Genomic DNA, 27320 nt, shown 5'->3' with positions numbered 1-27320 from the left:
TCCTTTATAAAGGAAGTAGTCCTCAGTTGCAGCCCCATTCACTTCAATTCACTACAAAGAAACTCAGGATCCAGATGTTTACTCTCTGGAATTCCACAAATGACTACTTGATATATATTTTTTTGCCAATTATGTCTTTTTAATAATAATACGTCTTAATTATTTTTTTTATCTGTGTAGTGTGTGCTGCATTTATTGTTTTATCTATTTGGTCATCGTGTAAGAAAGTGAGTTGGTACACAAACAGCTGCCAGGATTTACCAGTGTACAAAACACAGTGAGCTCCGTCAGCGCAAACAAAGTCTCACCTGCAGTTCCAGATGTTCGGTCTGACTGTCCTCAGGTGTGGAGCTCACGGTGGTGAAAGGTTTACACCAAGATCAGATACTGATAATCAAAGGTTACATGATAGGGATTTTTATTTACATAAGGGAAATGGCATCTATTTACTGTCTCACTGATTTTTTTATCTTTCCTACCGTCCTGTTTAATTGTTTTATTTTGAAAATCTAGGGAAATTGGCTGCATTTGCACTTTTTAAAGTTCTTGTATCGTGGCAAAAAAAAAAAAGTTGTCAGATTACATTAGAAACAACATTCCCTTTACAAACCAAACACGTCAGCGAGGCGCGAGCAGCCGAGGCTGTTTCCTCTCTGACTGCATGGTGATGATGCTGTATGTTTTGCACATTTACAGTGAAACTTGCTGAAGTTTAGTCTCTTTGGATGTCTCTGATTGCTGTACACACTGTATTTAATCGCAATTTTATATGTGTATTTTATACAATGTTACATTTCTTCCTCTTTTTTTTTTTTTTTAATGCTTGAGGGAAGAGGAGACCCAGTCACCTCATGGGTAATAGTTTGCATGATGATCAACTCCGAATCAATAATGATTTCCAAACTGCAACATGAATGAATTAACTGATCTGTCATTAAAAAAAGTACTTTTGCATGCAGTACTTTTCACATACTTAGATCAGAGTATTAGAATAAGTTGTTTACTGCGAAATTTAGTTTATTAAAAGCATTTTCGATTTTAATTTTGTTTGCGAAACATAAAGTCATTCCGTTATTCCTGAGTTGGATCTTTAGCATAACTGATTTTATGAAACATATCATAATACACTGAAATCTCGACTGGTGAAAGTGTGAAAGTATAAAAGTATAAACGCATTAGAACGTCTACAGATGCTGTATTTAGCTGTGTATCATGTTTCAGGTTTAAAGCAGCTTAAAGGGATAGTAGCATAATATAATTTTTTCCAGCCCCTCAAAGTGCAGGAAAAACACTGTTTTTATTTGGACCTAACCAACTCACGTATCCCTCCGCCCAGGGTTAGCGCCCGCCGATCAGCAGTTGGTTAGGTCCAAATAAAAACTGTGTTTTTCCTGCACTTTGAAGGGCTGGAAAAAATTATATTATAGCAAACAATGGAACTGTGTTTTTTTTTTTCAGGTAAAACCTCTTTTAGGCCACGAAAATAGGCCGTTTCTTTGGGTCTGTTCACAACACTGTATGTTGTAAATCTCTGGAAGGAAGGAAGGAAAATTTATTTATACAGCACCTTTCACAGACAGCAGTCACAAGGTGCTATCATTGGGCAGGGCTATTATGGGCTGGCGTTGGTAACGGGAGGAGTGCAGAGAGTCTTCTACTGCAATTAAAGTACTTAGGGGCTATATGTAGATCATACAACCCCACTTTAAAAAAAAATGCTACTATCCCTTTAACGTTTGTCTCGTGCATTACTTCAATCACACAGGCCTGTTTTTAAACCACTGCTCGTTCACTTGACTCTCTGTTGTGCCGACTCAGATGATGATGATCGTGGGAGATCGCTGTTACTGTATCGTCATCATCAACAAGTCATTTACATGTGCATTTCATTTCCTGTTAGGTCAAAGGTTGTTTTTGTTTTTTTTGTAATGATACACTCAGATTTTAGTCATTTTTAAAAACATCTTTCATTTCACAATATCAGGTGTGACCGCCTTCCTGATATTGGTACACACAGCAGTGATTTTTTGATATACTGTAAGTAATCAAAACTGTTTTTGTGTTTCATTTTCAGACAATGCAAAAAAAAACGTGTTCTTACTGTAATTCTGTGCATTTTATGGGTCTAAATATTTTTGACTTGTCCTGAGCTTTGAATCGAATGTTCAGATGTTACAGTAAAAATGACATACGTTTATATACTTGTACCTGATATAAACATTTCAGACATATCAAAATAAAAAGGAGTTAAGAATGCAGCTGTTGGTCGATGATTTGTGTCGGCTTTATTGGGACTTTTTAAACGTCTACTGCTCCGGCATATTTTCACCTAGAGATTCCATTTGAACTTTAAAATGTAGACACAAGTCTCGTCTATTAATGTGGTTTTCCATGTTTTGATAGGTTTTATAGTTTTTGATCAATCACTGTTCAATTATCGTGATGGTTTTTGGAGAAATGTTGAGATTATAATGGGTGTGTATTGCGCGGAATGTTCGGGGCTAGAGTGGATGACATCATCGGCTAGAGAAGGAGAAGTTTGTCTGAAATCGTCTGAAACTTTTCTCTTTCCACGCTGCTCACGGCCACAAATTACACTCTACACACATGATTTTTTCCCACAGTTGTAGACAAACTTGTTCTGTCTCTAACAATGTGCTCAACAAAGCAGAGAGACTTACAGAATTTAAACTGCGAGCCGCTCAGTGAGGACAGGACCCTATCTGCTGCCCATTGACTCTCCTCTCTGTACCAGATGGGATCAGAAGAACGGATTTCATGTTTCTTATTTCAAATTAAAAGTTCATTTAAAATGTCATAATTGCTCTTCCAATGGCTACATAAATCAGAATTATGGGATTGATACAAATATTGGTGCTCAGTTACTGTGACATTCTTATAGAAATGGATAGATTTTTTAAAATAGTAAAAGTTTACAGCTCTCTAAACAGGATTTTTCTGTTGTAGTTTCTTGAAGCTTCACCTGCTATATCATCGTTCAGCCAACAGATGGCAAACTAGCTCTTTATTTATAGGGAAATAAGTTTAATCATATCTGCATTCAAATTCAAAGTTTAAAAAAATAAAGAAAAGTAAATCTATGAATTAAATATTAGCATCTAAGCTGCTCAATCAGATCTTTTAATATTCCTGTTATCATTGTCCACATAAACACAGAATAAGAAGCAATACAGATTTTTAATCCTGAGATTTCAAAAAATATTATTACTACAAGAGCTACAGCTGTCTTTGTTTAAGATCAGGTTAAAACATGATTAAGTAGTAGATCTGTTTTCCAGCGATTTCAGACAAATATATTAATCACAGCAGCTGCAGAGCACGAAGAGAGGCCGAGTCCTGGGGACGGGGACGAGGACACAAACAGAGACTTCATGTTCACTTTAAATAATAATAAAAAATAATAATGGTAATAATTAAAAATCATCAAAACAGCCCTTTGTCTTTCTTCAGGTTCAGCTGTTTCCACTGCGGCAGCTGTTTGAACTCATCTTTGGCGATTCCAAATAAGCTGGCGAAGTCAGAGTCGTTGAGGTGTTTCTGAAAAAAACAAGTCACAAAACAGATTAAAGCAGAATAATAAGTTTAAAAAGCAACAACACTGGATAAAAAATGGAGCGCTTAACAACTGAATACGGAAAAAAATCTGCTCATAAATGAAAAGTGTCATGAACATGGCAGCAAATGGACAATGGACAGTTTCCTCATAGTTTCCTTGGAGTTTTGTGAGAAATAAACATTTTGTCCTAATTAAAGGAAAAACAGAGAAAACAGCTCAGATCTATTTTCCTTGAATTATTTCCAGGAAACTTAAAAAAAAACAAAAACAATTATTGGACCATTTCTGTGAAACAAACTGTTTTTCCACCACATCTTGATCAAATCATGTTCTAATAATAAAAAGGTGATGTTCCATCCACTTTATAAAACAACATCGCAATGACTGTTTTGTCTTACAATCAATATCTAGCTTTTGTTCATCAATTTGAATTTAAAACAAACATGGCCACCTACTAGACACCACACACACACACACACACACACACACACACACACACACTGACCTCCTTCTGGGTGGGGTCGACTCCTTCAGGCAGCTCATCGGGCTGTTTGTTGATCAGAGTGTCAGGTGGGAAAGACTGGAAGTACACCTCAGCTCCGTTCTGCTCCTGGAAAATACAAATAACGTGACAAAGGTTATTGTGATTATTAAAGGTGAGGGGGGCCTTTTGCCATCAGAGCCCCCCAGCTTTGGAACGGCCTGCCTGAGGAGATGGAGGAGGACTCATTGTCGTCGTTTAAAGCTGTACAGAAAAGAAAATTGAATTTGAGCCCACTCTGGGTCATAAAATTAGTGTAATAACTTAAAGCAGAAGTGAGTGGTCCGGTCGTTTTCGCTAATGCTGCGTTCCAGGCAGGCTTTTGAAATCGTAAATTACAGCTTCAAGTCACAACTTACGACTTTGTAGCGTTCCAGGCAACCCACTCGTGTTTTTCCGACCTGTTTTACCTGTGAAAGTCACTATAACGGCCACTCGTAACTTCCGACCGGTGAACTCGTACCAGATCGAACTGGTACGACTTCACAGGTTGGAAAAATACGAGTTTCCTTGAACGCACCATAACAGTCCTCGTCCCTACGTCGCCACATTCACGGCGTTCCTTGGCTGCACACACAGCCCTGCATGCCGTTCTCTCTCCTCATTGGATAAAAACTGTAGGATACGATAAATGTTTTCTCCTCGGCTCAGAGCAGAGCAGAGTGACTGACAGACCCGTGTTTCAGTCCAAACACTCTATGTAAGTGATTGCTGTCGGAAGATATAACTATTTAAGACTTATATTAACACAAATATATCACTTACTTCTGCTTTAACTATCAGACGATGTAGGCCAAACTTTGTGCGGGTAAACTTGTGCAGCAACTCGTGACAACTCGGCGCGACAAACAGGACAAACTGCCATTTCTGTACACCTTTAAATAACTTCTTAAAACCCACTTTTACAGACCTGCTTTTGTATGATGTCATCCTCTTCTTTGTATCATCTTCTTATTGTTTTCCTTTTATTTCATATCATTTTAATCTCCCAATTGTAATGTACTTTCTTAGTTGGTTTAGTTCTCCATTCTACTCACTGTCACGCCCTTCACTTATTGCCCTATTTATCTCAGTTTTAACTTAGTTTTACTTTCACACCTTCTTCTGTTTTAACTCTTTTATCCCATCTTTTCTAATCTTATCCTATCTTTTTGTATCCCATCTTATCTTCTAATCATGTATACCCCCCTATTATTTATTGTATCTAATTAACTACATCTTACATTTTAATTTGAGTCCTCCTGTCCTCCTTGATTTATTGTTGGGTTCTCGTATTCCCTTTGTTGCTGTATTGCTTGGGCCGTCCATCTCTTATGGTTTTATGACACTTGTGACTTGTCTAGCACGTTGTAAACTTGTGTTTTTAAAGGTGAATATTAATAAGGTTATTATTATTATTATTAGATTATGATTTCTGTCTTCATTTATTTATATCTATATCTGTTGTAACATCAAAATGGCAGCTGCTGAGTCACATATTTTCAGTTTTTGACTCGTCTTCCTCTCTTCTTGCTCGATGTTTAAAAAGTTTAATTTAAAACATCCATCCTGAATGACACCAGTGTAACCACAAAACTGTTTTTACGGTTACAAAAGCTTAAGAGATGAAAACTTACGGTTGTTACTTCAACGGTCTCTGCAACTTCTCCAAACTCTTTCTTCAGCTCCTCGTAGCTCATTCCTCCCTGACAGAAACAAGCCTTCGTCATCGTCTGTGTTTTGCACGTTAATTTTTGTTTTTTGCATTTTAATTCTCTGTTATTAATAAATAAAAAGCAGAACTCTCACATTCCATATGGACGGGTCCCAGGCCCCGAACCAGCCGGTGAACGTGGGCGGCTCGAACCCCTGTTTGACCAGGACGATGGGCGTGTCCTGGTCTCTGTTTCCTGGGTGTGTGTACAGGTATTCTCTGCAGGTGATCACCGCCTCGCTGCGCTCCTCCTCGTTGGCCTCTTTTCCAATCCACAGAAACACCTGAGGAGGTGAAGAGAAGAGTTTTAGACTTGTCCTACTTTTCTAATAAGATTCTGCTAATCCAGAAGAAGTTTAACAATGGCAAGGCAATTTTATTTATATAGCCCGTTTTTTATGCTTGCTTACCTCAATCAACGCACTTTAAAATAGAGAGGACCATCATCACTATGGAACAATATACCTGGATCACTACAATCACAGCCACACTTTTTTTTTTAGCAAAGATAACACTTTATTAGATCTTGTCAATCTTGATCTTTCATTTTGTGCTTAAATTGTATTAAATTAATTTGTATAACTGTATTATCATCTTTTTCTGACTTTGAAGATGATTTTGAAGGTGATTTCATGAGCCTTTTGTGGCTTCCACCTCTCATGCATGCATGTTTAACTTAATTGTTTTCTTTGTTTTAATGTAGGTTAGATCAGTGGTTCTGAAACTTTTTCACATCAAGTAAAAGTGGTAGAATTTCTCAGTTTTTAAAAAAAAAGATTCTAGAAAAAAATGGTAAAATTTCTCAAAAAGAAGTTTAAAATTTCTAGAAAAAAATTGTGAAATTTATCAAAAGAATGTAAAAAAAATAAAATAAAATAAAATCTCAAAAAAAGTGGTAAAATTCCACAAAAAACATTAAAGATTTCGAGAAAAAAAGTGGTAAAATTTCGAGGAATATAAAAAAAAAAAAAAAAAAGTGGTAAAATTTTAAAAACTGGTGAATTTTATCAAAAAAAGATTTTTTTTTAAATCTAGAAAAAAGTGATTTCCCCCAAAAATCGTAAAAAAAAAAAAAAAAAAATTACAGAAGAAAAGTGGTAACATTTTTGATGTATTTTTTTTATTTAGAAAAAATGGCAAAAAAAAATAAAATAAAATTCTAGAAAAAAAACTGGTAAAAATTCACAAAAAAGTTTAGAAATTTCTAGAAAAAAGTGGTAACATTTCAAAAATAAATGCAAATAAACTAAACTGATCCAAACTGAACCTACAGGAGAGTGTGAGTGTATTTGTCACTCAGAGAGTTTCATCTCCTACCTGGTCCCAGGTGTCCAGTAACATGACGTCGCCCTCGCTGAGGTCGTCCTGCGTGAACTGAGTCACCTCGGTGACGACGAAACGTCCGATTTTATTGGAGCACTCGAACAGACGTGGCTGATGGTCTGAGGTCGCCTGCTGAAGTCTGAGCACATAAACACACACATATATTTCGTGATGCACGTGAACCAACATTATAATAATATAATGTTGTATGTATAATAATATAACCAGTGTCTGTATCTTTCTGTCACCTCTTGCCACAGGCGTAAGGAGCTTTGCCTCCAACCAACTCCCAGAATTCACTGGGCTCCTGACCCTCCGCCACGATCTCCTCCGAGCCACGTTGGCCAATCACAGCGCTCATCTCCTTCGCCATGGCCCGCTCATCTCCACTCGATCCCTGATAACAAATAAATAATCAATGTTTGTTTAAAGGTTGACATCACAATCTAATCTGATCAAATATGATTCCAATGATATGTTTTCACTTTGGCAACACAAAATAAAAAATAATGATAAATAATTTATTATCAGAGTCACAAAGTGTTTTAGCGGTCAAATGAAAGTAGGTCAGAGAACGGAAGAATTCAAGTAAAAGCATCTCAAATCAGCAGCGAGTGAAAGTTTCTAACAGGAACAGAACATGAAGAGACAATAAGATAAAACACAAATCAGGCAGAGACTGAGACAGAGAAATGTGTTTTAAAAAGAGATTTAAATGAGGGCAAAGAGTCGCAGGCTCTGATTTGGGAAGAGAGAGACAAGCCTGGACTTTGAGACACTGAGATGTAGGGATGTCACGATAATAGATTTTTTTGGTAAGATTATTGTCAGAGAAATAATCACTGTACTACGATTATCACGATTATTATGCATTAAGTAATTTCACAACACTATTAATGTGTAAAATCAAATATAGTTAAAATATACATTACTAATTATAAAATATTTTAAATATCTATTAATATATAACCAATTATTAATCCGCCAGGTAAAGTGTTTGAAATGTTCAAGTCATTAATTGTCATCCATACCAAATGTTTAAAGCAGAAGTGAGTGATATATTTGTGTTAATATAAGTCTTAAATAGTTATATCTTCCGACAGCAATCACTTACATAGAGTGTTTGGACTGAAACACGGGTCTCCCAGTCCCTCTGCTCTGCTCTGAGCCGAGGAGAAAACATTTATCGTATCCTACAGTTTTTATCCAATGAGGAGAGAGAACGGCATGCAGGGCTGTGTGTGCAGCCAAGGAACGCCGTGAATGTGGTGACGTAGCGACGAGGACTGTTATGGTGCGTTCAAGGAAACTCGTATTTTTCCGACCGTGAAGTCGTACCAGTTCGATCTGGTACGAGTTCACCGGTCGGAAGTTACGAGTGGCCGTTATAGTGACTTTCACCGGTAAAACAGGTCGGAAAAACACGAGTGGGTTGCCTGGAACGCTACAAAGTCGTAAGTTGTGACTTGAAGCTGTAATTTACGATTTCAAAAGCCTGCCTGGAACGCAGCATTAGCGAAAACGACCGGATCACTTACTTCTGCTTTAAGTTGATTTAAATCTTTTTTTTTTAAATTACAAATGACACTCTAGCATTTAAATTCCTACCAATTCAATGCTACTTTAGGTAAATGGACCAGTATCTGTGTATTTACCTTAACTTTGGCGCACATCTGCCGACACGGTTCAGACATAATCTTTTTTTGGAAAGTGACGGTATTTAGGAATCTTTACGATCAATTAATTGTGGCGTTTAATACCGCGATTAATTGTGAAAACAAGTAATTGTGACATTCCTACTGAGATGTAAAATGTTTTAGGCTTTTTTCAGAGGTCTGACTGATGCCAGGATAAAGTGCAGTGCAACAGAAAAGATAAAAGTAGGCAGAACTTTATAACTGCAGGTCAGAGAGTGATTAAATCGATCTGACGCTGAGCTGATACAAACAGGATTAAACCAAATGCTTGACTCTTGGTGTCGAAGCTCAGGTCGGCATCAAACACTGGACAAAGTCTCGTCTCGCAGCAGCTGCGTTAATACAGGTGGAGAGATCACTTTGGTTTTTGTTACTGTTGAGTTTAAGAGAATTTTAGGATCTAGGATTTGAGCTATGAGTTGTAAAAGGAAGCAGAAACTCACATAATCCAAACAACGCCCAAAACAAATGATGTAAACTAAACACTGAACATTAGCTCGTTCCCAAACCTTTGACATTAATTTAATCGGCCACTTTAACAAAGATCGTTCATCATTGTCACTGTTAGATGATTTGTAATAATGAGGCTAATGTTCAGGCTCAAGTCCTCCAACACTGAGGCGAGAAACCAGGTTCTTTATAGACTTTATATAGTAAAAGCTCCTTTATTGTATGATATATCATTAAAGGGATAGTTCAACATTTTGGCAAATTGGCCCATTGCCATAATCCCTATAGTCTTAGCAGTAGGTTCGTTACCTTTAATTTTCGGTGCAAGCTATTTTTAGAACGGTGGAGCAGAGCCGTGAGCTGCTCAGAGCTACGCTACAGAGGCTAATGGGATTTCTTGGTTTCCCTCATCAAACTCATCAAATACTCATCAAATACTATAACACACAATAATAACACACTAATGGCCATGTGGTGTATTTCTATTATAAAGAGAGAGAGAGAAGACGCCTTTTACATCTCTGAGTCTCACCTTTCCGTACCACAGGTAAACTCCTGACTGAGCCTTCAGTAGAAACACATCGTTGGAGTTGAGAGAGGAGGCGAACGCCGAAACCTCGATGGCTTTGGTGTTGGACGGGTCCGAGCCTTGGATCTGGAACAGTCGGATCGGAGGCTCCGGGTCTGACGATCCTTTTCTGGAGGTGCCGCCCTGCAACACAACATAGGATATAAAAACTACTACTGTTAAAGGAGAATTCCGGTCATTTTTTTTACCCCTAAATCGTTGTGGGTTTACATGAACTGTGGGGGGCAGCTGGGATCATCTTTTTGTGTTCATAACGAACCAAGCATTTGGGGTTTTTTTCTTTATTGCTGACTTTGATATCTGTTTATGAATCTGATTCTGAATGAATCTCGATTATCTGAATGTGCATATGCAAATGATTGAAAGAAAGTTAACTTATCGTAATTAGCTAATTGTCTGTCTTTAGCAGATCTGTCGTTTCACTGTATATAATAGCACTTTTTATTGTTGTGGGTTTTTCATTGCACTATTTTGCTAAAAATACACGGTATCATTAACCAGCAAACTCAGTCTCTGTCTGCTCCCTCCTTTGGTCGTACCTCAGCCTTCTGATCACTAGCCTACTGTTGTATTTTACTGTTACACATTAGCTTTAGCATTAACTTTGTGTGACATAGGTGCTACATGATGGTCACCCAGTGTTGGTTGGAGCAAAAAACGAGACTAAAATTGCTGCAGGCAAACCGGAGTTACACCATGGCTACCCGGCGCTAGGTATAGCCACAACGCTAACCTATGGGGGCAATTCTTTCAACCACAACAAACACTCAAAAAACAATCAAATATCTATGGTACATGACAGGAATCCTTAGAGACACCACTGAACTCATATAGTTACAGTATACACTGCAAAAACTCAAAATCTTTCCAAGAATATTTGTCCTATTTCTTGTCAAATGTCTCATTTCTAGTCAAACTGATCTCTTTCCACTTAAAATAAGACTCATCACCTAAAAATTAACTTGTTTTTAGATCATTTTCACTTCTTTCAAACTAATTCTCATTTGAAATAAGTAGAAAAATCTGCCAGTGAAAGGAAGTTTTTTGTGCTTGTAATAAGAAAGAAAAACTTGCTCCACTGTCAGATTTTTCTACTTATTTCGAGTGAAAATGGGCTTGAAATAAGTAACAAGTGTCGAAAAACAAGCTGCTTTTAAATGTGTTGAGTCTTATTTTAGGTATAATGAGATTAGTTTTGACTAGAAATGACATTTTGACTAGAAATAAGACAAATATTCTTGGTAAGATATTGAGTTTTTGCAGTGTAAACAACAGTATAAACTTTGTGTTTTTGCATGTAACTCCGGTTTGCCTGCATCAATTTTAGTCGCGTTTTTTGCTCCAACCAACACTGGGTGACCATCAGGATAACGATTTAGGGGTCAAAAATGACCGGAATTCTCCTTTAATACTGTTGATGATGATGAGAAACGACAGCGTCCGCCTGCCTTCGTACCTCGAAGATGACCAGTCTGCCCTTGAACATGGCCATGAAGTGTCTCGGCTCCTTGCCCATGGTTATCCTCACTTGGACCGGTTCATCTCCGTACTTCTGGTCCAGGTTCACGGCCTGGAAAGCTGAAGCTGCCACTTCGTCCTGCGTCGCATGTCGCCCCTAAAGTAATTATGGTATAATACATTAGATTAGGGAACAGATATTCACCATTAACTAGGTGCTTATTAATATGCATATAAGTAGCTTACTAGCTCCTTATTAGTAATTATTAAGCACGTATTAACACCCTATTCTACATAGCCTTATTCTACCTCTATTACACCATGAATTAAGATTTTTCCTGATATTAACTCCTAATTATCGCTTATTCATTGTAAATTAATGCATTAATGCTATACTAGTAATTCAGAGTGATAAAGGAAGAATTACTGTTCTTGTGCTACTGCCCCTGTACAAGGCCCCAATAACCCACTGGTTATTCACATCATTATGCAGAAACAGCAATGCATTCATTTACAATGAATAAGCGATAATTAGGAGTTAATATCAGGAAAAATCTTAATTCATGGTGTAATAGAGGTAGAATAAGGCTATGTAGAATAAGGTGTTAATACGTGCTTAATAATTACTAATAATGAGCTAGTAAGCTACTTATATGCATATTAATAAGCACCTAGTTAATAGTGAATATGTGTTCCCTAATCTAATGTGTTACGTAATTATAAAATCATATGTGACAATCAGAAGAATAGACAATATTTTCTTTTTCTTTTCTTTTTTTTGGTCCTCACCTGCCATATGTAGAGCAGGTAACGCTCCTTGTTGTTCACCAGGTAGGTGTAGAGGACCAGGTAACAGTCTCCTCCGTAGAAGTATCCGTGTGTTTCAGGGTCGACGGGAACCAGCTCCAAGTTCTCGATCCTCCAAACCTGCAGACACCGGGAGGAAAAGTTCACTCTGAAACACAAATCGTGTCTTTCTCTGTTTCTGTGTGGGGTTTTTTAGTCGTTTGTTTCCTTCTCTCCCAGGTGAGTCGGTGTGGTAAGTTTGTAGAAACACTAGTGACACCAAGAGGCTGAAATAGTCGTTACACTACAGAATAAAATAAAAAAATATGTTTGATGCATGAAAAATCTGTGCTGATGATGGTTTTTCTCAACATTGTCAAACATGGCTCTAATTAAATTAATTGGTCTGTGTGAAGAAGTCCTGAGGTACAAAATGAGTTAAAATACAAGTTTTCACAGGAAAAGCACTGGTGTATATAATAATAAATAAATGAGTCACAATACATTTGTAAAATAGGTAAATATATGAATCATGAGCGTAATTTATGAGGGACTTATGGGTGTTTAATTCCCCCCCTGAAAAAATCAAATCCTGCCAATGCACCCCCCTAAATAATCATATAATAATTGCAGTGATTAAAAATATCTACAAGAAAACAAAGCAAGAGTAAATGTGCTGGGAGGATTTAGCAGATCTGAAAACTGATCGGCTTTTCTCTCTCAAGCTAAATTTGGTCTTAACATTGTATGAATGATGATGACAAGGTGTCATGTGTTATTATGTTTGTAAGAAAACTGTTAGCCTTGTCGTAGCCTTTAGCTGCCTGAATCACAAACTGTGTCGTTAGTTCCTCTGCCAGGTTAGAAAGTGGTGTTATGATAAATTCATGAATAATCATTAGTCCTGTAAGAATAAACATGTTAATCACAACTGATTAACAACAGCAAAACAAATGTGGTGGTAAATGACTGTTATTAACATGGGAATGCCAAAATAAAGAGGTAATTAACGCCTTTTCCTTTTATCGAAGTTAATGCAAAACAAAAGACACATTCTGACTGTTTTTGCGTAAAAAATCCTTAAGTTTCCTCATGTTTAACCCAAAGTTATGCCCTTGATATGAATGAATAAATAAGTGAATAAATAAATAAAAGCAAAAAGCACAAAAACATTTTTATCATTTTATTCTAGAGTTTTTAAAACTTTTTTCTAAAGAAATTTTGCCACTTTTTTTCCAGAAATGTTTCCAAAAATTCACGCCAGTGGCCCTAATTTGAACGTACATTGACAAAGAAAGTCAAGTTTTTCAGTCTCAGAACATTTTTGTGTATTTCTGGTGTTTGTTTCAAAATTTTGTCCACTGGGGGTCCGTGGTCTAATTTGTGTCAATTTATGGCTACTTGATGAAAAAAAGTTTCAGAACCACTGATCTAGACAGTGTAATGATTCCCAGTGCACATTCAGACATCACAAACAAAATATCAAACTCCCCTTATAGTGGACTTACTATATAATTATTTTTTACATTATCATATTACTTTTGCATTGAAACCAAATGTGACCTGTTGATAGATGACGGACAATAATGTCAGGATATTTGATGTTGGACTGACACAGTTATAATAAATCATATTTACAGGCAGAGATGGACAGAGTACTCCACCCCAGTACTTAAGTAAGAGTACAAATACTACTGGTCAAAATTTACTCCGTTACAAGTAAAAGTAGCTCAGTCGACATGTTACTCCAGTAAGAGTAAAAAAGTTTTTAAAGGTATAAGTAACCAAAAGTACATGCTTTTAAATTTACTTTAAAGGGACAACGAGGAGTTTTGGAAAAGCGAAGCGTTTTCACACTACATTTATGAGCCTCCGCACCGTAAAATTATTTTGACCGGCGCAAGACAGACTCATGTTTTCATTCATCAATAATTAAAGTCAGAGGTTGGAAGACGATCACATACCGTCGTAGTTCCGACCATAAACGGCGATTCAGCTGCGTTATTCTCATGACTCGTTGCGAAACCGAAAGTAAAAAACGCTGGTCGGCTCGACCAGCATCTCCGCCACCACTAATAATAACAAAATAACGATAGAGACAGAACGATATATTTATCGAAAATGGGCCCATTAACAAGTGTGGGTAGCGGAGATTCATCCACATTAAAGCAGAAGTAAGTGGTCCGGTCGTTTTCGCTAATGCTGCGTTCCAGGCAGGCTTTTGAAATCGTAAATTACAGCTTCAAGTCACAACTTACGACTTTGTAGCGTTCCAGGCAACCCACTCGTGTTTTTCCGACCTGTTTTACCTGTGAAAGTCACTATAACGGCCACTCGTAACTTCTGACCCGTGAACTCGTACCAGATCGAACTGGTACGACTTCACGGTCGGAAAAATACGAGTTTCCTTGAACGCACCATAACAGTCCTCGTCCCTACGTCACCACATTCACGGCGTTCCTTGGCTGCACACACAGCCCTTCATGCCGTTCTCTCTCCTCATTGGATAAAAACTGTAGGATACAAGAAAAGTTTTCTCCTCGGCTCAGAGCAGAGCAGAGTGACTGACAGACCCGTGTTTCGGTCCAAACACTCTATGTAAGTGATTGCTGTCGGAAGATATAACTATTTAAGACTTATATTAACACAAAAATATCACTTACTTCTGCTTTAAGTAAAAGTAAGAGTAAGAGTAAATTTCTTATATTTCACATCAATGAATTACTATAATTTTTTCTAAATGAATTTAAGGAGCTTTTAACTCTTGTTTCTGAGAATTAACTCTTTGAAAGCAGCTGCACTGATGTGCTGCTTTTAGAACCACAATGTTATATAAAGCCTGCAGAAACACCTATAAAAACAAATACGTAGATCCCAGTGGAGAGCGTGCACTGTGATAGGTTTCCTTCTTTGACAAACACAGCTTGTGTCCAATAGTATTTTAGAAAAAAAAGAAAAGAAAAGAAAAAAAAAGAGCAGACCTGAAAGTAACGAGTACTTTTCAGCCTTCCTAGAAATTAACTCGAGTAAAAGTAAAAATATTTGTCTTGGAAATGTATTCAAGTAAGAGTAATAAGTACCAAAGAAATCTAATACTCAAGTAAAGTACAAATCCTCTGGATATGTACTTAAGTACAGTACTCAAGTAAATTTACTCCGTTACTGTCCACCACTGGTTACAGATACCTCCACTTGTCCTGAGCCGTTGTCGACCATCCGCTCCTGTGCAGCCACGTCCGGCATCGAGTGCATCAGAGAGGCGTCAAACTTCTCCTGTGTGATGTGAGCTGGAGCGATGAGACCACACGTCATGAATCTACACACACAACAACTTTTTTACTAAAAAAAAACATGCTTCACGCACCACAGTGAAGTTAGTTTTAAGTTGGATATTTGACAGACATTCGCTCCTTCTCAATACATTAAAAATTCATAGAAAATATTAAATATGTTCAAATGCAATAAAAAGAGGTGTGTGTCATAGAGGAGGCTTAGCTCTACCATCCTTCCTGTGTTGATTTTGAGCAAATAGGTCACATGAACTGGGAGTTATTGAGCTCTAATGCTCATATTTACAGTAAAATATATTAATAATCTTATTAATAATCAATCCAAATATAGGTCATGTGACCTATTTGCTCAACAATCAACCCAGGACAGAAGACCTAACCCTTTGCATGTGCATTTAAACACATTCAATATTTTATATGAATTTTTAATATATTTTATACTGTAAATATGAGCGTTAGAGCTCAATAACTCCCGGGTCATGTGACCTATTTGCTCAAAATCAACACAGGATGGTAGAGCTAAGCCTCCTCTATGACACACACCTGTTTTTATTGCATTTAAACACATGTAATATTTTATATGAATTTTTAAAGTATTTTATACAGTAAATATGAGCACAATAACTCCCAGGTCATGTGACCTGTTGGCTCAAAATCAACACGGGATGGTAGGGGTAAGCCTCCTCTATGACACACACCTGTTTTTATTGCATTTAAACACATCTTATATTTTCTATGATTATATATATTGAGAAGGAGCAAATGTCTGTCAAATATCCAACTGAAAACTAACTTCACTGTGGTCTTCACGCTCATGCACGTGCACGTACCCACTTTCCCCTTGGTGTGCACGCGGCCCAGTCCCTGAGTCTGGTCCTTCACCGTCCAGCTCTGGAACAGCTGCTTGAACAGAGCCGACTCCGCTCCGTCGCTCACCGCCTCCACGTTGGTGCTGACGGGGTAGCTCTTCGCTTTGATGAACTCCTGAACTCAGCAGAGAGAGAAACACCTCACAGCTACATCAATCAATCGATTAATCAATCAAACACAAACTGACGATGCAGAGTGTGTCTGTCCGTCACTCACCACGGCTCTGGACATGGCCGCCTGTCTCTCTGCTTTGTTGGCCTTCTTCCCCTTCCACACAAAGATCTTCGTCCCTCCCTGGTCCAGGAAGTAGCAGTCCTACACTCACAATATTAATACGTATTAAAAACCAAATGGTTTCATGCATCATCACTTTATAAAATATTCAATCTTCACTCTGCAGAATTCAAAACCTTCAGCTGCACAGGAGCGGACCAGGATACTGAGTTTTACACCACTGGCACCGGTGCATCCTACTTTCAGTCAGTGTTGCACCAACTTTTCATTCCACTCTTTAGGTATTTACACAGATTACAGTTTTTATCTATCTATCTATCTATCTATCTATCTATCTATCTATCTATCTATCTATCTATCTATCTATCTATCTATCTATCTATCTATCTATCTATCTATCTATCTATCTATCTATCTATCTATCTACCTACCTTCTTACCTATACACATACACACCTGCACCTTACTCCTGTACATTCATGTGCAATAGTTTCCTTTCTGCCTTACTAACTATCAACACTGTATATATATAGTATATATTTTTGAAATAACTTAGCACATAACTGTACAGAATGTGTTTCTCTCTCTTTCTCTCTCTCTTTGTTTCTTATATTTTACATATGTTTATTTTATATAGTTTTATATTTCAATATTTGCATATTTTTCTACTCTTTTTTTTTTACCTTGTATGCTACAATGCTACTGTAACAAACACATTTCTTCTCTTATTTTCATGTCCCAACTCACATCGTGGCTGAGCAGATCCTGGACCAGCGGTCTGGTGCCGACCTCTGTGACCCTCATCTGTCCGTCGGCGTCCGACACGCTGCAGGTGAAGACACACAGAGAGAAATGAACTCAGACCAAGGATGACGTGAGTTTTCAGGGTGAAGCAGTGGTGTAGTCTAATGTTTTGTAGTGGGTAAACTGCTTTTTAGGTGGGTAAACTGCACTTGTATCACATAGACCGGTGGTTCTCAAACTTTTTTTTTAATACAGTATCAAGGACCCTTAGGCGTACATTTTTGAAAGAGTATAGAGAAATTTCTGGAAAAAAGTGGTACAATTTCTCACAAAAAAAATAAACAAAAAAGTTTAAAAATGTTTGGAAAAAAGTTGTAATTTCTTTTTTTTTTTTTTAAATCTGGTAAAGTTACTCAAGAATTCTAGAAAAAGTGGTAAAAAATATTTTTTTAAATTGTAGAAAAATGTGGTAAAATTTCAAGAAAAAGGGTGGGGGCAAACAATAATACAAAAGGGGTAAAAATTTCTTTAAAAAAAATAGTAATAAGTAGAACAGAAAAATTGAGAAGAAACTGGTAAAATTTCTCAAAAAATTCAAGGAAAGGTGGTAAAAGAAAAAAAATGAAAACAATAATTAAAAAAGTGAAAAAATTCTAGGAAAAGTTAGATAGTTTTGTTGTACTGGGTATACTGAAATATTTATGCATTTTCAGTTGGTCTACTGAGTATATAGTATAGAGTATCACAGTAGACTACACCACTGGGGTGAAGACAGACAGACAGACGGACGGACGGACAGACAGACAGACAGACAATGCAAAACAAAAGACACATTCTGACTGTTTTTGCGTAAAAAATCCTTATGATTCCTCATGTTTAACCCAAAGTTATACCCTTGATATGAATGAATAAATAAGTGAATAAATAAATAAAAGCAAAAAGCACAAAAACATTTTATCATTTTTTTCTAGAGTTTTAAAACTTTTTTCTAAAGACATTTTGCCACTTTTTTTCCAGAAATTTTTCCAAAATCTTTCCAAAAATTCACACCATTGGCCCTAATTTGAACGTACATTGACAAAGAAAGTAACGTTTTTCAGTCTCAGAACAAATATTTGTGTATTTCTGGTGTTTGTTTCAAAATGTTGTCCAATGGGGGTCCGTGGTCTAATTTGTGTCAATTTATGGCTCCTTGATGAAAAAAAGTTTCAGAACCACTGATCTACTGTAGACAGTGTAATGATTCTCAGTGCACATTCAGACGTCACAAGCAAAATATCAAACTCTCCTTAGTCCAGTAATTTTAAGCCAAAAAAGGGGTCAACGTTGAACAAATTGCAACAGAATCAAACTCAACTGGTTTTGTATCCTCAACATGTCCTGAGTGAGAGAAAAAAAGCCCCGAAGAATCCCATTAGGGGAAAGTTTCAAAAAAGGCCCAAATATATCCCATTCATACGCCTATTCATTATTTTTCTCACGTGAAGGGTAACATTTTTAACCTTTAGATATCTCCATGAAAATGACTGAGTTGATTACTTACATTAAGACAAACAAAAAATGTATTACAAGTTTTTTGAAATTCTTTGTTAACATGATCAAATTTGCATACATTTGCATAAATTCCACCGTTTTGACGGCACATGTATATATAAAGGTGCTGTGGTGGTACCAACATTAGAATTGGAATGAGTTGACTCCAGAGGTCAACCGATAAGAAACCACTTTAAATTTCAAGATGACTGCAATTTTTCAAGAATCCGTCGCTGCGGGAAGCGCTCGTTTTACATGGTAGCCTAAGCGCCCTAGCTCATTAAAGCTACATGACTTGGTCCGAAATTTCAAGACAATACACAGGTCCCTTTAGGAACCTCTGGAGTCAACTCATTCCAATTTTCATGCTGGTACCACCACAGCACCTTTACGTATACATGTGCCATCAAAACGGTGGAATTTATGCACATTTGCTCATGTTAACAAAGAATTTCAAAAAACTTGTAATACATTTTTTGTTTGTCTTAATGTAAGTAATCAACTCAGTAATTTTCATGGAGATATCTAAAGGTTAAACATTTTACCCTATTCGCGTGAGAAAAATAATGAATAGGCGTATGAATGGGCTATATTTGGGTCTTTTTCAAAACTTTCCCCTACTGGGATTCTTCGGGGCTTTTTATCCCTCACTCAGGACATGTTGAGGATACAAAATCAGTTGAGTTTGATTCTGTTGCAATTTGTTCAACCTTTTTTCATAAAATGACTGGACTATTATAGTGGACTTACTATATAATTATTTTTTACATTATCATATTACTTTTGCATTAAACCCAAATGTGACCAGACAGACAGACAGACAGATCTGGGATCAGCAGCAGCTCACTGGTAAAGAGCCACTTTGCTTTTCTGCTCCAGGTCTGCGGCCTCGTCAGCTGCTCCGTCCGGCAGCGAGCTGGTCCTCTCTCCCAGAGCTCCGTTCAGGATGGACATGCTCCGAGGAGCGCTGCTCTCCGCGCTGCCCTCCACCACCCGGACCTCCGCCCGGCCGCCGCGCTCCCTGTCCCGGATGTCTTTGGCCAACAACATGCCCTGAGAGCAACAACAACAACAACAACAACAACCATCCAGACATCACAACTTCAGCTTCAACATCAACAAAAGTTTAAAACTTGGCAAAAAGTGCAAGTCCACAAAAAACACCCCAACATTTTTTTTCTCCAATCCCACAGTGCGCCTTAGTAGTCCAGGCAAAATAGCGTTTTACGACAGACTAATTGTCACAGAAGGTTTTTCACCATACATCATTACTATGAGGTGTCCAGAACAACATACTAAAAGTCCTAAGAAATCCTAGTTGGGGAAATATGTTTAATTCGCATCATTATTTACTGTATAAAGTCTATGGTGCTGACAACAATACACCCCAATGGGGCTATTTTTTCCTTTACTCCTATCACAATGAAACTTTACACAATGAAAGTGTCCATGAAATGTAACATTTTTTGTATTACAAGTTTCTTTGAAAATGAATTTGAATATGCAAATGAGCCATACACTAATCATATACACCCGAATAGGCTTCTTTTTTTCCTTTACTCCTACCACAATGAAACTTTACACAATGAAAATAGACATTAAAAGTAACATATAGGATGTTTTGCACTTTTGTACCAATTTTTAAACTTTCTGGAAGCAAACCACACTTAAGATGTCCAGAGAGCACCTGTGGACGATCACCATGACGACCCAGTGGCACTTCCAGCTTTTTGGTTTAAAAGTGAAATATCAACAAGTGTCTCTGCTCCAATCCTCACAGGGTTTCAATGAGACAATGAGATCATATAATCATATGTTTGGATTTTGGGCCTCCTTTCACAGTCTACTTGTGACTTTCATGTTTTATTTTAAGATTTTATCATCAACTTACTACTACTTGTGCGTCTGAGCCTCCAAACTTTACCTGCTGAGATCAGATCTGATGTTTCTGCTGCTGTTTTTACGTCTTAATCTTTACAACAGCTTTTTATTCTGCTTGACTTTTAATATTAGGTATAACTGTTACAAGTGTTTTTAATGCTTTATCGCTGGTTTGTTGGCTATTTTTGTTTTCATTTGAATGTTTTTCTGTTGTTTTTTTCATCTTTTTGTAAAGCACTTGTTCAGAAAAATACTATCTTGTGGTACAACATATACCTATAGAGATTATTATTATAATGATATTATCTTGTGTTCATTTTACGATCGAGCTGCAATTTTGACTTATCTGACATCTATAAAACTGAAGTATTAAACATCTTATTGTTGCCTTTTAATCTCAGATTTTGTGAGCTCATTTGTGGTTTAAACTTTATTTTACGAAGCACAAATAAGATGCAACAAGACTTTTTTGTCTCTAATCAGGTAAAACTAAGAAAATGATGTGTTCTTTATGAGACAGTAAACAGCCTTTTGTTGCTCGTTGGAAGAAAACTAAACTGCACCTTAAACTACAATCACAGCACATCTGGATACTGTTGAATAGACAGTTCCTCATTATTTCATTGTATGACAATCGGTTCCTTGTTAGTTATAATTAGAATAACACGATGCGAATACAGAAATACTATTATGATCAGATCTCTTCTGTGTTTTGTTGCTGAGGAACTTATTGTGATTTAACGAGGAATTAATTAATTAATGAGGAACAACAAAAACACCCGATGAGTTTCTCTTCAGTTTTTCAGCTCAGCTCTGTTTTTTATTGGAAACTTTAATCAGAGATGAACCGTCCTGGCAGCTCCCGCAGCCTGATGTTTATTACAGCAAAGTGAGTCTGGACCTTTGACAGGAGTCTGGACAACATCCAGGCTGCAGGGGACAGAACCAGAACCAGAGCAGCACCAGAGCAGAGCAGCACCTCGTCCAGATGTGACCCAGTTTCCTTCTAACGAGCAACAACAGCTGAGTGACAGGAGGTGAAACTGGAAACTCTCCTCACCAGCTGTGTGTCGGGACACTGAACTATTCACGGTGTGTTTGCAGGAAGAAGGAAATGAGCGTCACCGCTGCAGCCTGACAACTTCCCCAAAGAGGGTTTTAAATGACACGATGTGTTTCCACCTAGAGTCATAGTACTCTTAACTATGTAAGACCACATCTTCGAGGTTTTTTATTTTTTTTATTTTACCACTTTTTCTTGGATTTTTTTTTAAACTTTTTTTTTTTGAGAAATTTTACCACTTGTTGAGATTTTTTTTTTTTTACCAGATTCTTCTAGATTTTTTAAAAACATTTTTTTTGAGAAATTTTACCAGTTTTTTTTCTAGAATCTTTTTTTATTTTTATTTTTTTTTACCACTTTTTTCTAGAAATGTTTACATGTTTTTGGAGAAATTGTACCAGTTTCTTCCAAAAAAATTCTCTACAATATTTCCAAAAATTCACGCCATTGGCCCTAATTTGAACGTACACTGACTAAAAAAGTAACGTTCTTCAGTCTCAGAACAAATATTTGTGTATTTCTGGTGTTTGCTTCAAAATTTTGTCCAATGGGGGTCTAATTTGTGTCAATTTAGGGGTCCTTGATGTAAAAAACTTTGAGAACCTGGAATACAGTAATGCTCTTGGAAATGGTCATGGATTGGTTTGGTCTCGGTCTTGACTCAGTCTTGGGTTAGGTGGTGTTGACTACCCAACAATAACTTATATAATATATATATATATATATATATATATATATATATATATATATATATATATATATATATATATATATATATATATATATATATATATATATATATATATATATATATATATATATATATATATATATATATATAATATATATATGATGATAAAGTCACAGAGATCTCACCCTGAGCTTCTCCTGCCTGTTGCTCTTGGGTCCGTTCCACTGGACGATCGTATTCCCCATGTCCAACAAAAACACGTCCCCGAGGTTGAAGCTCTTCCAGCTCATCTCCACCTGAAACACATTTAAAATAAAAACACAAAGCGCTCTTTCTCTCTCTGCTCGGCTCGTCATCGTCCCGTTACATAACCCTAACCCTGACTGAGCAGCAGCAGCAGCAGCAACGTCTCACCTCCTTGGCCGTCACCCTCTTCTTCCCTTTCACGTGAAGCAGCCTCTGGACGTCGTAGTTGTTGGTCTCAATGTGTCTCATACCTGAAGCAACGCCTCCTTTCTTATAGCTGAAGGAGACACAGGCATGACCAGGAAATATCAATCATAACAGGTTTAAACTTTATACAATCATTTTTAAGATGAGACGCTACAGGTAACAACATAGTTTTTTCATACACTGATCAATTTTGAGATTTTGGGGCTGTTTTGCTTGTATTCTGTCAAAATAGTGGGAAAAAATGGTAGAAAATCCACATTAAAGGGATAGTAGCATTTTTTTAAAGTGGGGTTGTATGATCTCCAAATAGCCCCTAAGTACTTTAATTGCAGTAGAAGACTCTCTGCACTCCTCCCGTTAGCAACGCCAGCCCATAATAGCCCTGCCCAGAGATTTACAACATACATTGTTGTGAATGGACCCAAAGAAACGGCCTATTTTCACGGCCTAAAAGAGGTTTTACCTGAAAAAAAAAATACACAGTTCCATTGTTCGCTATAATATAATTTTTTCCAGCCCTTCAAAGTGCAGGAAAAACACAGTTTTTATTTGGACCTAACCAACTCACGTATCCCTCCGCCCAGGGTTAGCGCCCGCCGATCAGCAGTTGGTTTGGTCCAAATAAAACCTGCGTTTTTCCTGCACTTTGAGGGGCTGGAAAAAATTATATTATAGCGAACAATGGAACTGTGTATTTTTTTTTCAGGTAAAACCTCTTTTAGGCCGTGAAAATAGGCCGTTTCTTTGGGTCTGTTCACAACACTGTATGTTGTAAATCTCTGGGCAGGGCTATTATGGGCTGGCGTTGCTAACGGGAGGAGTGCAGAGAGTCTTCTACTGCAATTAAAGTACTTAGGGGCTATTTGTAGATCATACAACCACACTTTTTAAAAAAAATGCTACTATCCCTTTAAGGTTTTTATTTGACTTAATTTCTCCAAAATTCACCAAAAATTAGTCTGGCACATGTCATGTCGGGTAGCCTATCATTGTAAAGCTCTCTCTCTCCTGAACAATGATGTAGACTCCAAAAACTGCCATTTCCTCTGTATCAGCAACAAATCGTAAAAGTGCAATTGACAATAACAATCTATGGAATTTTACAATACAAATCTTTTAAAGGTCGCTTCTCAGAATTAGTTTTTCAGACTCAGACTCTGAGCTAGAAATCTCCACTTCAGCAGCACTTACAGACACCAACCTTCCAGTTTGATCCCTTTATATATTCTGAAGGGATTGTTTATATATCATTCACAGCCTCATTTATGCAACATGTTATTCAGTATTTTCTCGTTTACAGAGTGATAAAAAGAGATATCCAAAATCCTCCTCTGTAAAAACTTCTGACTCTAATATGTCAACAAAATAAAACAAGAATTTTGAAAGTGGCTTTATCCATTGTTCAGATTTCTGTTCTGGAAATATATGCAAATGAGTGCATATTTAATTAGATATTGCCTCATTTACATAAAAAAAAAATTGTCTTAATGTTAAAGTGATAAACTTGGGAGTTTTTACCCTACTTTTCTGTAGTGTCTCACTTTAATATAGATTTTAGATTGCTGCAGCAGCAGCAATAATCAGAAACAACATGACCCTCAGGCAGAAGAAACGTAAAAACAAATGTAACCATCTCCTATTTCCTCGTCCTTTTCACCCACATTATCCCCTGTTTGAAGTATCCCTTGAAGGCTTCGGACTCGTGGTTCTGGACCTCGCGGTGCTGGACCGGGCCGCCGCCCAGGAACTCGTCCAGCTGGGTGGTGTAAACGGCGGCGGCGCCCTGTTCGTCCTGAGACGACTGAGACCCGATCCAGTAGTGGACGTTGTAGGACGCCGAGCTGCCCACCTTCTGCGTCTGGAAAACACAAAATAAAAGTGTAATGTCAATGTCAATTTATTTATATAGTTAAAGGGATAGTTCACCCAAAATTCAAATTGCACTCATTATCTACTCCCCCTCATGTGGACTAAGGGCTGGGAGAAGTTTCAGAGTCCTCCGTGGCTTCTCTGAGTTACAGGGGGTCTCGGCGTAGCAGTGCATCATGTCCATATAACGGTTGCAAATGGATACCAACTGTCTTCGTAACAAAAAGACACACCAAAAAACATCCAAATACCTCCACGCTGCTCGTATGTAATGTCCGTCTTGTATTGAAGCCCCGAAATGCGAAATTGTTCCGAAAAAAAGTAAATAAGTCTACAATTTCGCATTTTGGGGCTTCAATACAAGAGGGACATTACATACGAGCAGCATGGAGGTATTTGGATGTTTTTTGGTGTGTCTTTTTGTTACGAAGACAGTTGGTATCCATTTGCAACCGTCATATGGACATGCAGTGCTACGCCGAGACCCCCTGTAACTCAGAGAAGCCACGGAGGACTCTGAAACTTCTCCCAGCGCTTAGTCCACATGAGGGGGAGTAGATAATGAGTGCAATTTAAATTTTGGGTGAACTATCCCTTTTAAGTAGATTTAAAAACAACAAGTAAGATCTTAAAATCAATTCAGTATTTAACTGGGAGCCAATGGAGAGTGCAGCTATTATGAGTTCATGTTGTGTTGTGTTCACTCACTCACTCGCTGTTGCTTCATTATTCAAAACACACACACACACACACACACACACACACACACACACACACACACACACACACACACACACACACACACACACACACACACACACACACACACACACACACACACACACACACACACACACACACACACACACACACACACTCCAGTCCAGAGTCCAGACCGTGGCTCAGAAAACTAGACCATGATTCATCCTCATCAGTCGCCGGCTCAGACTTACAAACAGGAGAAGGTAGCAGTCGCCCTCGTAAAAGTTTCCATGAGATTTCACTGGGACTTGGACCAGCTCCATTTTCTGTTACACACACAGAAGAGGAAGAAAAAGAAGAAGAAAAAGTTGCATTTCTCAGTTTAATCTGATGCTGGATCTTCTTTTCTTCTTTTTTTTAATATTATCAATCAAATCAAAATAAACTTTAAAGGGATAGTAGCATTTTTTTTAAAGTGGGGTTGTATGATCTACAAATAGCCCCTAAGTACTTTAATTGCAGTAGAAGACTCTCTGCACTCCTCCCGTTAGCAACGCCAGCCCATAATAGCCCTGCCCAGAGATTTACAACATACAGTGTTGTGAACGGACCCAAAGAAACGGCCTATTTTCGCAGCCTAAAAGAGGTTTTACCTGAAAAAAAATACACAGTTCCATTGTTCGCTATAATATAATTTTTTCCTGCCCTTCAAAGTGCAGAGGGATGTAGCGTGAGGGATACGTGAGTTGGTTAGGTCCAAATAAAAACTGTGTTTTTCCTGCACTTTGAAGGGCTGGAAAAAATTATATTATAGTGAACAATGGAACTGTGTATTTCTTTTCACGTAAAACCTCTTTTAGGCCGTGAAAATAGGCCGTTTCTTTGGGTCCATTCACAACACTGTATGTTGTAAATCTCTGGGCAGGGCTATTATGGGCTGGTGTTGCTAACGGGAGGAGTGCAGAGAGTCTTCTTCTGCAATTAAAGTACTTAGGGGCTATTTGTAGATCATACAACCCCACTTTAAAAAAATGCTACTATCCCTTTAATGTCCCCGGACATTAAAGGGACAATCAATGCTGTACATCAATGCTGTACATCCTGCATACAGATTTTAAAACCATACACCATTTCACATACTCACACACACAACCAACAGAGATCACTTACAAACAGTACGACTAAGTTCATAGTTCATACAAAGTCATTATTGTAATAAATAATTATTGCACTTTCTCCTTTATTTCTGCATCTTGCCTCAGTATTGCCACAATCTCTGGGTCTAAATTGCACCTTTTGTATGTGTGTATGTGTAATGTAAAGGTGCCGAAGGAATAGAATATGTATCTATTAAAAAAAAAGAAATGTATATAAAATGTATATTATCACAGCACATTAAATCACATTACCTCAATCCTCCAGATTATAATCCCAGGGCTGTGGGTCACTGCTCTGAACGTGTACTCCATGCTGCTCAGATGAACTCACTTTCTCTTCGTTTCTTGTTTGTTTTTCTTTCTCTGGACACTAGTTCCTGTGCGAATACACAATAATTGTTATGTTTTTAATGCGGTTTCCTCATTGTAAACCAGTCACACAACAGCACAGATAATCAAAGTAAGTATCTATAAACTACAGCTTCTGTCTTCTTTGGATAAACTTCCACATCCAGCTGCAGTAAAAACAGTCAGATTGAATCAGAATCATTTGTCTAAAAGGATTGAAGAGCTCGTACCTGGTATCTATCTCTCTGCTCGTTATGAAGAAGCTGCTTATGAAGCTTATACTGTATGATCGTCCAGCAGCTGATTCCCCCGTCTGATAACAAAAGGCCCTGCATGGATCCTCTTCCCCTCCGTGCCCCATATTTGCCTGTT

The 27320-nt window shown here is 37.6% G+C and overlaps 1 protein-coding gene across 1 annotated transcript; it reads right to left on the bottom strand.

The window, feature by feature from the left end:
* Nucleotides 1–3444: 3444 nt before the first annotated feature.
* avil (advillin) lies at nt 3445–26912 on the bottom strand (the record flags this gene model as incomplete). Its single annotated transcript, XM_083971829.1, has 19 exons — nt 3445–3558; nt 4083–4187; nt 5735–5803; nt 5907–6095; nt 7129–7273; nt 7383–7531; nt 9814–9993; nt 11327–11485; nt 12118–12255; nt 15301–15401; nt 16235–16388; nt 16491–16589; nt 17255–17333; nt 19632–19837; nt 22605–22715; nt 22834–22942; nt 24534–24730; nt 25695–25769; nt 26853–26912. The coding sequence occupies 19 exons, from the start codon at nt 26910–26912 to the stop codon at nt 3445–3447; spliced, it is 2439 nt and encodes an 812-aa protein (XP_083827955.1).
* Nucleotides 26913–27320: the final 408 nt, after the last annotated feature.

Source organism: Trachurus trachurus, assembly GCF_905171665.1.
Source record: "Trachurus trachurus genome assembly, chromosome: 5".
Classification (NCBI taxonomy): domain Eukaryota; kingdom Metazoa; phylum Chordata; class Actinopteri; order Carangiformes; family Carangidae; genus Trachurus; species Trachurus trachurus.
This window is presented reverse-complemented; position numbering and strand designations above follow the sequence as displayed.